The 12,979-nt window shown below is 46.2% G+C and overlaps 1 protein-coding gene across 2 annotated transcripts in view; it reads left to right on the top strand.

Annotated features, from left to right (window-relative positions):
* Nucleotides 1-12,979, top strand: part of qser1 (glutamine and serine rich 1) — a 269,834-nt gene that overhangs the window by 159,930 nt on the left and 96,925 nt on the right. For both annotated transcript variants that reach the window (XM_072466268.1, XM_072466269.1), the window contains exon 5: nucleotides 3,184-3,482. In XM_072466268.1, coding sequence (XP_072322369.1) covers nucleotides 3,184-3,482 — 299 coding nt within the window. The remainder of the gene's footprint in view (nucleotides 1-3,183; nucleotides 3,483-12,979) is intronic.

A 12,979-nucleotide genomic window follows, 5' to 3' on the forward strand; every position in this document is an offset into this window, starting at 1 on the left:
ACTTTCCACCCCAGCTAGACCACTCGGACCCTGTTCTGCCAGACTCCGATGGCCGCAGCCCATCCCCCACCTCACTCCCGTTCACTGGCCGGCACACACCAGCCAGTGTGGAGGCCCCCGCCCGGGTCCCTTTCCCACTTGCCCGGCCCCAGGAAAGCCCAAAGATCCCCTTTTGGCACACAAACCCCGCCTATCCACCTACACCCCAAAGAACTCTCATTTTGAGTGAAAGTCCCGTCCCTTCCCTTGTCCAAATATATACCACCTTGGCTCCTTTAATCTCTACACCCGCGCGCAGTGATACAAAAAAGGAAGAAAATACAGTCATGAGGTTACATCGGCACATGGCCATTCCTCAATTTGTCAGTTCTGCCACAGTCCTTCTGCTTTCGCAAACTCCTCCGCTGCTTCCGCCATTCCAAAATAAAAGTCCCTGAGCTTGGAAGTCACCCTCAGCTTCGCTGGATATACAATGCCGCACTGCACCTTGCTAATGTACAGTGCCCTCTTCACCCGGTTGAAGGCAGCCCGCCTCCTTGCCAGCTCCACTGTAAAGTCCTGGTATACACGTATACCAGCTCCAGCCCACTGCACCACCCGCTTCTGCTTGGCCCAGCTCAGGACCTTCTCCTTCACCCTGTACCTACGGAAGCACAGAGTCACTGCCCTTGGCGGCTCACTCGCCTTTGGTACAGGCCTCCACGACCGATAAGCCCGGTCCAGTTCATATCGGGAGGGGTCCTCCCCCTCACCCAGTAGTTTTGCCAGCATCGCGGCAAAATACTCAGTCGGCTTCGGTCCTTCAACTCCTTCGGGCAGCCCCACAAGCCTCAAGTTCTGTCGCCTGGATCTATTTTCCAGGTCTTCCATTTTTCCTCACAGATCCTTGTTAGTATCCATCACCTTCCGCATCTCTTTCCCCATCGAGGCAAGTTGATCACCGTGCTGCAATAACGCCTCCTTCACTTCCTTCAGCGCCTCCCCTTGCTCTCGCACCTCTGCCACTGCGCTCTCCACCTCCGTCCTCACCGGGGAAACCGCCTCCTCCACCAGCACACTCGACCTCCCTCATCTCCTTCCTCACCATCTCCATGCATTTCGCAATCTGCGCCAACTGCTTTTCAAATTCCGCAGCCATCACCTTGGTTATTTCTTCAGCCATTAAGCAGTGCGGCCTTCCCTGGTGCTCCAGCCTCCATTTTTCCTGGTGACCCCGCGGTGACCTTTCCACTCCTCGATGGACCTCCAGCTGGTTTTTTTTCGGCCGTTTTTTTGCTCACCCTCGACATTTTCCTTTGGGTTTTTTTTCCCTCCTGTGTCTTCTCAGTGCCTCCTCCCTTCTTCTGCCGCCTCCGCGGACCCTGGGACCGGGCTTAAAGCCCCGAAATTGCCGTTCCCGAGCGGGGGCTCTCCATTGTGCGGCCACCTCCCGCCTGCCGTCACCGGAAGTGAAGCTTTAGAAAGTTATGTTCTGAGTTATTTTGCCTTGAAAATGAAAGGAATTTGTCTGTTTACTAATTATTCGACAAACTGATTTGTAGTTTATTTGGTATTTGTAGAAAGAGATTTTGAAAGGCTCGATTTGACTGAATTTCTTTTTATAAATATTTTCTTAGTAGCTTTGACCCAAAATCTTCAATTCCGCTTTTCCAAACAGCACAAGTACAAGATCAGTGATGTACATCATATGAGGGAATGAGAAGCATACTGTGCAGATGTGTTACACATTTCAATCTAATATATGGCCAATTTTAATTTTGTTCCACTCTAATGGAATGCAATTGTAAAATTTTACACCTACAGCAGGATGACAGTTGGTTCATCCAAGTCCTGCATAGGCTTAGTCCAAGTTCACTACACTGTCCCAATATCATTTTAATATTAATAATTAAGTACAGTACCTTTTTATTTAGAAAAAGTACTCCATGCAATACAGCTTTTTTTAAACCTACTGGTGTAGATCTTCAGTTCTCCGGGGGGTCGTACCCCAGAGGTACCCTAGAAGGTATGGTGGAGGCCCCTTGGAAATCCCCATGCAGGGGCTGCATGAGAATTGCCTGTGAAGTTTCAACTTCCATTCGGCAATTTTTGTGTCTGGAACCCACCAAAACTTTGATTTGAATTTGGAGTCTTTGGGTGGTTCTGACTGACTTACCCAGGAAAAGTTAGAAGTGTTAAATAGTTACCCAGGAAAAGTTAGAAGAATTAAAACCAGTTGTTATTCCTAGGTAATTATACCAGTGACCACCCATACCACTGGATCCTCTAGTTTACACAATACTGTCCTTCCAACTACTCCCTCACCCACTTACCCCTTCTCTCCTAGCTCGGCAAAGTGGTTGGGACATTTAACTCAGCAGTATACAGCAGCTAGTGCTGTAAAAAGGGAATTTGGCTTCTCTTCCCTTGACACTCCTTCACAATGCTGAAGGACTCCAGGAGCAGCTACACTAAATTTGTCTCAGAAAGCTGGGCGATATGCCGACCTCCAGTCAAAGGTAAGAAATTAGGAACAAACTTTAAAAAAAAAAAAAAAAATTTTTTTAAATTTAGAGTGCTCGATTATTTGTTTTCCCCAATTAAGAGGCAATTTAGCATGGCCAATCCACCTACCCTGCACATCTTTGGGTTGTGGGGGTGAAACCCACGCAGACACGGGGAGAATGTACAAACTCCACACAGACCGTGAATTTAGGAGCAAAGTTGCAATCCGACGTTGATTATCACTCTATGGAAGATTCGACCAACTGTTTTTTAAACAACAATAGGCCAATTTTCTGCTCGTTTCACATCAATGTGCATATGTTATTGTTAAAAGTTCTGTTCTAGTAAACTTAAAGGGGAGGTAGATTCAAAAATAGTTGTATGCTGATGCTTTTGTAGCAAAAGTTTATTTCCAATCTGAACCTATTTTAATTGCAATGTTATATAACTATCTCTAATTGTATTCGTTGCTGGAATACTGTAAATCTGAAAAATGTGTTTTAGATTATATGTAAATTAATGCTAAATTATAACATCATTATTTGTTCTATTCAGGCTTTATGACAGAGTCGAAGAATATTAAACTATTCATACAGTACTTTGATAAAAATTACTATAAATGGATTTTGCAGAATACCCAAGTGCATTTACTGTTTTGACTTTTGTTATCTGTAATTGTTACGTATTTGTCTTTACTAGAGTTCATCAGTAATGGAGAAAAGGATTCCAACTCCTCTGTTCCTGCTGTTATACAGCAGGAAAAAGTAGCAATTTCTTCTCCTCCTGTAAAAGAGGAAGTGCAGGAGCCAACTGAAGCTCTAGAATCTCTGGAGCAAAATGAACAAGATGACCTGAATCCTACAGAGCGAGCTGCAAAGCAAGAATTACTTGCTCTAGAAGGTTCAACAGATGAAGATGATATAGAAAGTGGAGGCGAGGGCATGTACAGGGAACGAGATGAATTTGTTGTAAAGATAGAGGACATTAAAGCTCTCAAGGTAATGTGACATGTTTTTACCTAACAAATTCCATCAGGTCTGGGTGGAAGAGGTTAAACTTTTTAATGCTAAGGATAATCAAATCCTGTACATTAAATTGCACTGTTTGCAAAGTCAAATTTGCTCAGAAAATTCTAATGTAAAAGCCCAAAGCTGCTGATGCAACACAGGAGAAAAAAATACTGGAAACATTCAGCTGGCCAGGCAGCATCTTTGGAGAGAGAAACAGTTCATGTTTGTGCTCCGTCACCATTTCTCTCCAACAGATATTGCCTGATCTGACTTTCAGTTTTATAACCTGGGAAATTACTATTCGGTTTAGAGATCTGGCTCCATCACTCATTAAATAAGGCCAACAATTGCTGAATTGAAATGTAAACAACATCTGGCAACACAAATTGCATCTTTTGCTGAAAATGTATTCATTTATTTATTGGGGTACTGCCAGCACATGATGTGGTGACTTTTTTTTCTCCTTTTTCTCACTTTTCCTTCCTACCTCCACCCAGGAGGAAGCCGTTGACCTCTAAAGGTACATGAACACAGTCACTTTTCAGTACCTCACTGGTGTTGATTTTTAATTTCTGTGCCTTGTGTTATGATATCTGTGGAGACTGATAATTAAAAGTAAATTTGAATTACAGTTAATAGCTGGAAAGATGATGCAACAACATTTCACAGTTTAAGAATTTTGCAGTTTCTTTGTATACAAGTTATACTTTAAAGCACAAACGGAACATTCCCTCTTTCCTTCTAGCTCAACCGAAAACACAGTTCACACTCCTTCAGGTAGACATGGGGAGATAGTGGTATGGTGGTAATGTCACTCAACTGGTAATCCCATAAGCGGGGTTCAAGTTCCCACACGGCAAGTGGATAAAAAGAAATCTGCTGTCTTTATCCAGTCTGGGCTTTATGTAACTTCAGACCCACAGCAATGCAGTTGACTCTTAACTGCCCTCTGAAATGGCCTCACAAGCTACTTGGTACAAGAATGATTAGGGATGGACAAAAAATGCTGGTCTTGCCAACAATGCCCACATCCCATGAGAGAATTGAAAAATTCCCCACGAACCAGTACAAGATGATTTGTTGTTCTCTGCGTTTACTTCTATTCTTTTCCTTTCTCATCCTGAGAATTTTAAATCGCAGCACTGTCTTTGATGCTGAGGCCCCCCCCCCCCCCGCCCCTCTGATTCTTCCTCCACAGTAACTTAATTGCAGTGTTAATGTAAGCCTACTTGTGACAATAAAGATTATTTAAAAAGTAGGCAAAATCTTCTTTTGACTCCTCATGAGTTCCATCTTTTAAGAGTCCAAACTCACACCTGAATTCCTGTGTAGTGAACCACAGCATTCTACTCCCTATTGCTGCTCTCCTGGATCCTGGCAAACTTACCTTGTTTGTAGTTTTCAGGGAAAGCTTGGACCCTTTGCCCCTCAAAACCCAGGTAGAAATGCTGATTATCTGCACTTGAGGCCACAAGTCTCTCATCTTGGAAGGAAGTGGACAGTTTAAGCACAACTCCTCAGGATTGTGTCCTCGGCGCAACCATCTTCAGCTGCTTCATGAATGACCATAAGGTCTGAAGTCAGGATGTTCACTTATGATTGCACAATGTTCAGTGCCATTCACAATTCATCAGATACTAAAGCAGTCCATGTCCAAATGCAGCAAGGCCCGGACAACATCCAGGCTTGGGTTGACGAGTGGAAAGTGACATTCGTGCCATACGGTGTCAGGCAACGACCATCTCCTACAAGAGAGAATCTAACCATCCCCCATGACACTCGAATAGCATTATCATCGCTGAATCCCCCACTATCAAATACCTGGGGATAATTATTGACCAGAAACTGAACTGGACTAGCTATATAAATACTGTAGCTACAAGAGCAGGTCAGATGCTGGGAATCAAGCGGTGAGTGACTCATTTACTGACTCCCCAAAGTCTGTTCACCATCTACAAGGCACAAGTCAGGAATGTGATGGAATACTCTCCATTTGCTTGGATGAGTACAGCTCCAACTACAGTCAAGAAGCTTAATACCATCCAGGGCAAAGCAACCTCCTTGCCTAACACCCCTTCCATAAACATTCACTGTTACAATCCCAGTTGCAGTTGGTGTTAGAACTGGACGGGAAGCATTTACAGGGCAGAGTGGGCAGTCAGCAGTGTGAGGAGCCAGGAACCCGCAAGTAGCACCAAAGGGGTGTTTTTAAATCTGCAGCAATGGCAGTCTGAGCCAGGGCACCCTGATCCCTAGGGGGACATCACGAGTCCACGGACTTGGCACCAAATCGTTCCCTGCTACTGCTACCGGCCTGGGCAGCCACCTACCCAGCAAGCCCAACAATGTTTGAGAGGTGTGTTCCCCTTATCCAAGGAAAGATATATTGACATTGGAGACAGTCCAGAGAAGGTTCACTAAGTTGATCCCAGATGGAGGGATTTTCTTATGATAGGTTGAGTAGGTTGGCCTGTACTCATTGGAGTTTAGAAGAATGAGAGGCAACATTATTGAGACATATAGGATTCTCAGGGGGCTTGGCAGTGTAGACGCTGAGAGGTTGTTTTCCTTTGTGGGAGAGTTTAGGACCAGAGGGCATGATCTTGGGGTAAGGAGTCACCTTTATAAGACAGAGATGAGGAGAAAATTCCTCTCTCGGGAGTGAATCTGTGGAAGTCTTTACTGCCAAGGACTGTAGAGACTGTGTCATTAAGTATGTTCAAGGCTGAGATAGACAGATATTCTTTAATCAGTAAGGGAGTAGAGAGTTCTAGAGATAAGATGGGAAAGTGGTGTTGAGGATTATCATATTAGATCAGTCGTGATCTCATTAAATGTCAGAGCAGTGTCGATGGGCCAAATGATCTACTTCTGCTCCTATGTTTTATGTGATTAAAGAGATTATCCTATTCCAGCTTTCTTTGTGTTATAACCTGCCTGCTTACCATTGGCTGGGGACTAATGACAATTCCACAATTCTATGGGAGTATGAGCTTCCCCAATGAGGAGGGCGGAGAAATCATTAGCAGACTCCCTGTATAAATAAAGCTGGCCAGTTTGGAACCAGCAGTAAGGAGTAAGCAGCAAGTGAGGTTGCTGCTGTTGTGTGTGTATATATATATATATATATATATATGTTATTTATTTCTTTGTATCCTTGAAACTCGTGCTGGATTCTTCGTGGCCCTCACAAAACTGGTGCCGAGGGTTAAAGTGAATAGCTGTTTACACTGCTGAAGCCACCTCCCTGGATTTTTGTTGGATACAGGTTGGAAGTTGTTTTCTATTACACCATGCCTCTGTACGGACGTTTCGATGTTTTTGATGCTGCGCTGGAAAGCTGGAACCAGTATGCACAACGGATGCGTTACTATTTCCGGGCAAACAATATCACCGAAAACGAGCGCCAGGTGGTCATATTGCTCACCGCCTGCGGCCCGCATACGATTGGGGTGATTAGGAGCCTTGCGTACCCAGCTGCGCCGGACACCAAAAGGTTTGATGAACTTGTGAATTTAGTGGGGCAGCATTTTAACCCAACCCCGTCCACGATAGTCCAACATTACCGCTGAGACGACCCCAGGAGAATCCCTTGCCGACTTTCTATCCAGGCTATGCAGGATTGCGGAGTACTGCGACTATGGTGAGACCTTGTCAGAAATGTTACGCGACCGTTTGGTTTGCGGTATTAACAATGCGGCCACCCAGAGAAAGTTGTTAGCTCAGCCAACATTGGCTTTTCAACAGGTCATTGAAATAGTATTGTCCCGAGAGAGCGCAGAACGAGGAGTGCAGAAGATACAGGGAATGGAAGTGCATGCCTTGGGGCGCAACCCCTTTCGTCCGAAAAAGACCCCCCCGCACTCCTGCGGTACCTTGGATGAGACGACGTCCGGATCGACGCCAGTGGCCGTCGGACATTCCTCCCCGAAGGGAGCCTTCTCCAGAACCAATGGATGAGCAGCCACGTCCGTGTCAGACTTTTAGGTGCCGACCCCGTCACGGACGCCGGTCCTGGGGGCGCCAGAGGCGCCGTCGTTCCGACCGAAACTGGGACCAGCCCAGGGGCTGTACCTTCCATGTGGATGAACCTGCGGCGACTACTCCTGAGGACATGGAGACTGAGGACGACTGCCTGCAGCTGCATTGTGTGGCAGCTCCCCGTGTGGCCCCCATTAAGGTGACAGTACGGGCAATGGTCACCCGCTTGAGATGGAGTTGGACACTGGCGCAGCGGTCTCCGTGATCGCCCAGAGGACTTTCGACAGCATCAAGCAGGGTATACAGACCCTTACATTAACCAATACACAAGCCAGGTTGGCCACCTATACGGGGGAACCATTGGACATTGCAGGAACTACGATGACACCTGTTGTTTATGGACGCCAGGAGGGGCGTTTCCCACTTATCGTGGTGCGCGGCCATGGGCCCAGCCTGTTGGGTCGGGACTGGTTGCGCCATTTGCGCTTGCAGTGGCAGCACATCCTCCAAACCGTTTCCGGGAGGTTGACTGAGGTGCTAGGACGATACGCAGATGTATTCCAGCCCGGTTTGGGGAAAATAAAAGGGGCCATAGCCCGTATCCAAGTCAAACCAGGAGCCACGCCGCGCTATTTCCGGGCGCGCCCGGTGCCTTACGCCTTGCTCGAGAAGGTAGAAGGGGAGCTCACTCGTTTGGAAGCTTTGGGTATTATCAGGCCCGTCCATTTCGCTGACTGGGCAGCACCAATTGTACCTGAAATGAAGCCAGATGCCACAGTTCGCTTGTGCGGCGACTATAAACTTACAATGAATACGGCTTCCCGACTCGACCGATATCCAATGCTTCGCATAGAGGATCTCTACGCAAAGCTTGCAAGTGGACTCTCATTCACAAAATTAGATATGAGTCACGCCTATCTACAGTTAGAGTTGGACCCTGCCTCCCGACCATATGTAACGATTAATACACATCGTGGCCTGTATGAAAATACACGTTTGCCCTTCGGAGTATCCTCTGCCTGCGCTATTTTTCAACGCGTTATGGAGGGCATTTTGAGAGGATTACCGCATGTCGCTGTCTACTTGGATGACGTTTTGATCACGGGGACGTCGGAGCAGGAACATTTGGAAAATTTGGAGGCTGTCCTTAGACGCTTTTTGGAGGTTGGAGTCCGTTTACGTCGCACAAAGTGCGTCTTTCAGGCGAAGGAAGTAGTCTACCTGGGTTATTGGGTGGACCGCGAAGGTTTGCACCCCGTCGCAGAGAAGGTGCGCGCGATTCAACAGGCCCCCGCCCCGACTGACATTTTGCATCTTCGTCCTTTTCTCGGCCTCGTAAACTATTACGGGAAGTTCCTCCCCAATCTGGCCACTACGCTGGCCCCGTTGCATCTTCTGCTAAAGAAAAATCACACCTGGGTTTGTGGTCAGCCGCAAGAAACCGCTTTCCGGCGGGTAAAACAACAATTGTCGTTGTCTGGGTTACTAACCCACTATGATCCAGTAAAGCCTTTGCTCGTCACATGTGATGCATCCCCGTATGGTATTGGGGCCGTCCTGTCCCACAAGATGGAGAACGGGGCCGAGCGGCCGATAGCTTTCGCCTCTCACACATTGACTGCAGCGGAAAAAAAGTACGCGCAGATCGAGATGGGCCTGGCAGTGGTCTTTGCGGTGAAACGTTTCCACCAGTACGTGTATGGCCGCCACTTCACTATCGTGACTGATCATAAGCCTCTGCTGGGATTTTTCAGAGAGGATAAGCCAATACCGCCCATTGCTTCCACACCGATCCAATGCTGGGCTTTGTTGCTCGCTGCATACGAGTATTCTCTGGAGTACAAACCAGGAACGCAGATAGCGAATGCCGACGCACTGAGCCGATTGCCCTTATCGACCAGCCCCATGTCGACCCCCACGACCGGTGAGGTGGTTGCAACCCTAAATTTTATGGACACCTTGCCTGTCACGTCATCACAGATCCGTGAGTGGACCCAGATGGAGCCAGTCCTGTCAAAGGTTCGACACATAGTCCTGTATGGTGGGCAGCATAGACCGCTCCCAGGCGAGTTGCGGGCATTTTCCTCCAAGCTGTCAGAATTCAGCGTGGAAGACTGCATCCTCTTGTGGGGGATGCGTGTGATTGTCCCGGAAAAAGGACAGGAGCTGATACTAAGAGACTTGCACAATGGGCATCGAGGTGTGACCAAAAGGAAAATGTTGGCCCGGAGTTATGTTTGGTGGCCAGGCCTCGACGCCGACATTGAGAAGGTGGCCCAAAACTGCCCCATTTGTCAGGAGCATCAGAAGCTTCCGCCGGCCACGCCCCTACATCACTAGGAATGACCAGGACGGCCTTGGGCGCGCTTGCATGCGGATTTCGCCGGCCCTTTTCAAGGATTCATGTTCCTTTTATTAATCGACGCCCAGTCTAAATGGCTAGAGGTGCATAAGATGCTCGGCACAAAGTCCTGCGCAACAATTGAGAAGATGCGTTTGTCTTTTAGTGCACATGGCCTCCCCGAGGTGTTGGTCACGGATAACGGCACTCCTTTCACCAGTGAGGAGTTTGCGAGGTTCATGAAGATGAACGGCATACGCCATATCCGCACTGTCCCTTACCACCCGGCTTCAAATGGGTTGGCGGAGCGCGCAGTGCAGACATTCAAACTAGGCCTAAAGAAGCAGTCTTCCGGGTCAATGGACACGAGACTGGCTTGCTTTTTGTTTTCGTATAGGACCACCCCCCCCCCATGCGGTGACTGGGGTAGCTCCCGCAGAATTCCTAATGGGCTGGAGACTTCGCACCCGCCTTAGTATGGTTTTCCCGGACATTGGCGCAAAAGGACGCCGCACAGAAGAACAGCAGTTTGCGCCCGGTGACCCAGTGTTCGTTCGCAATTTTGCTGGTGGTGCCCAGTGGGTCCCTGGCGTAATCCTTCGCCAAATGGGCCCTATATCTTACCAGGTGCAAGCCCAGGGTCATCTCCAGCGCAAACATGTAGATCACGTTCGGTCCAGAAGACTATCCCTTCCAAAGATTCCCCGCCCCCGGAGCTCATTTCTATAGCCGCAGAGACCAGAGACAATGGAAAGTAGTCCTCACATTCTTCCTCTGGTGCCTCACTCGAAGCCTGCGCAGGTCGTTACAGAACCGCACGGAGATAGAGACGCCGAGATGACAGAGGCAGCAGACTCTGACTCCGAGATGGAGACCCAGGACTCATCAGAGGGGGAATCCTTGGGCCCACGGGCCGTGGATGTACAACCGTTACGCCGTTCATCGTGGAAGCGCGGGTCTCCATCTCGTTACACGCCGCCCGATCCAGCGCCTCGTGCAAATGGTGTCCGGCCTGCGGCAAAACGAGTCCGACGCCCTCCTTCGCCAGGGTCTTCGGTGGATTCCTTGGACTTTGGGGGGGGAGGGATGTTATAACCTGCCTACTTACCATTGGCTGGGGACTAATGACAATCCCACAATCCTGTGGGAGTATGAACTTCCCCAATGAGGGGGGGCGGAGAAATCATTAGCAGACTCCCTGTATAAATAAAGCTGGCCAGTTTGGAACCAGCAGGAAGGAGTAAGCAGCAAGTGAGGTTGCTGCTGTTGTGTGTGTGTGTGTATATATATATATATGTTATTGTAAATAAATGTTATTTCTTTGTATCCTTGAAACTCGTGCTGGATTCTTCGTGGCCCTCACAAAACGTTGCTATTAGCAACTGCACTATTGCAAATATGTTTTCTGCCATTTTTTCTGGTTGAATTAGGAGAGTAAACACTTCTATCTTATCCATATAGCATTTACACAGAACCACAAAACTGCATAAGATATAAAAATTATTTGATTTTCAGTGTTACATCCGTTAAGTGGCAGTGTGCCAGATTCCTGTTTATCTTTTGAGTTGCTTTTCTATGTAACTCAATCCCTTTACAAGATTCCTTGACCCTTTTCTTTTGATGAGTTCAGTATAAAAGTGCTCACGACTAATCATGAAAAACATCGATTAAATATACCATTCGGTTTCCAACATTATTATTTGTATTTGACTAACAAAGCAAATTCTCCTCTATTTGAAGTCTCATTATCTCCTTAGAACTGTCACTGATTACCATCATACTGTTTATTTCTCTTTTTTTTCCTCCATCACTTAAATGGGCAGTCTTTGAGTAAGGCTTTTCCAAAGTGTCACTCTTGCTGATTAACAGGAGCTGCAGCTCAATAAGAATAATTCAAAAATGACTACCTTCCTTGCTTGAGGTTTGTGTTTCTCCTTCCCTCTGTAAGACAGTTGAACTGACAGGCAAATCTGGGACTCAATGCAGAAAGATAGCATGAAGTAAGTTTATCTGAAATTAAGTTATTAATACATTTTGGCACATATGTATATATTTTTTTAATAATTGTTTTGGAAATATAATCATGAAGCTCCTGATGTGTTATTGTTAAGATATGGCCTTTGTTATTTCACTTGTATTATAAAATTGCATGGGCCAAACAAAACTTTTCATATATCTTTTTGAATGGAATTAATCATTTTGTTATAAGAATGAAACCTCAGTTTGAGAGGAAAAGTAATTGTTTCAGATATAACAGGTCCACATCGATATACGGCAAACAGTGCTATTATATAACGTGCTATAATATTGGCATGATTTTACATCCTTATCTGCTGAAAGTTAATACTTAAACTGTGATTTATGATGTTTGCAAATTGCAGAAGTGTGTGAATATTTTTGCGGAAAGTCTATTTCTCCTCCTTCCTTCTAATTTAAACATTTTATTTATATCTTTATTTTCTATGCTAGTTTTGAGTAATTTTTGTTCTCATGTATTTTGTTTTTATGTCCAGGTTTAAAAATCAGCATTTTGTTTTCTTGGATATTTTGCATCAATGCCTGACAAATGAGTAGAACATGGTGCCAGCTTAGTTCTGTTAGCTCTTTCTCCTCCGTAAGAAGACTCTTGGCTCAAAGCCCTCTCCAATACTTGAGTGCATATCTTAGACTGACACTTTCGTATTGCTGTGACACACTGCAATATTAAAAGTTGTTGTCCTGAGCTATCAAGCTGAGTCCCCATCTACCTACCTACCTTTGACTGTGGTGGGAATGAAAGGTTCCATTTTACTATTTGATTAAGTAGATTAAGTTCTCCAAGTATATTAACCAATAATCTTTCCACAGCTGCTGTTACCAAGAAGATATTCATCGCACTGCACTGTACAATCTTTTTTGCAAAATGATATTACATTTTCCCACAAATATAGCTGCATTTGGATTTAATTCATTATACATGAAGACATTGAGCCATTTCTGAGAGATGTAGAAAAAAGTATCTGAAGGTAGCAGGACTGGAAAATGAACTGGTGAAGAAGGCATATGGGACACTTTCCTTCATAGGCCCGTGGCCTGGCCCTGGAGTATAATAGCAGAGAGAGTATGCTAGAACTGTATGTAACACCAGTTAGACTGGAGTTCAAGCACTATGTACAGTTCTGAT

The sequence above is a fragment of the Scyliorhinus torazame genome, chromosome 10 (genome assembly GCF_047496885.1).
Source record: "Scyliorhinus torazame isolate Kashiwa2021f chromosome 10, sScyTor2.1, whole genome shotgun sequence".
NCBI classification, from domain to species: domain Eukaryota; kingdom Metazoa; phylum Chordata; class Chondrichthyes; order Carcharhiniformes; family Scyliorhinidae; genus Scyliorhinus; species Scyliorhinus torazame.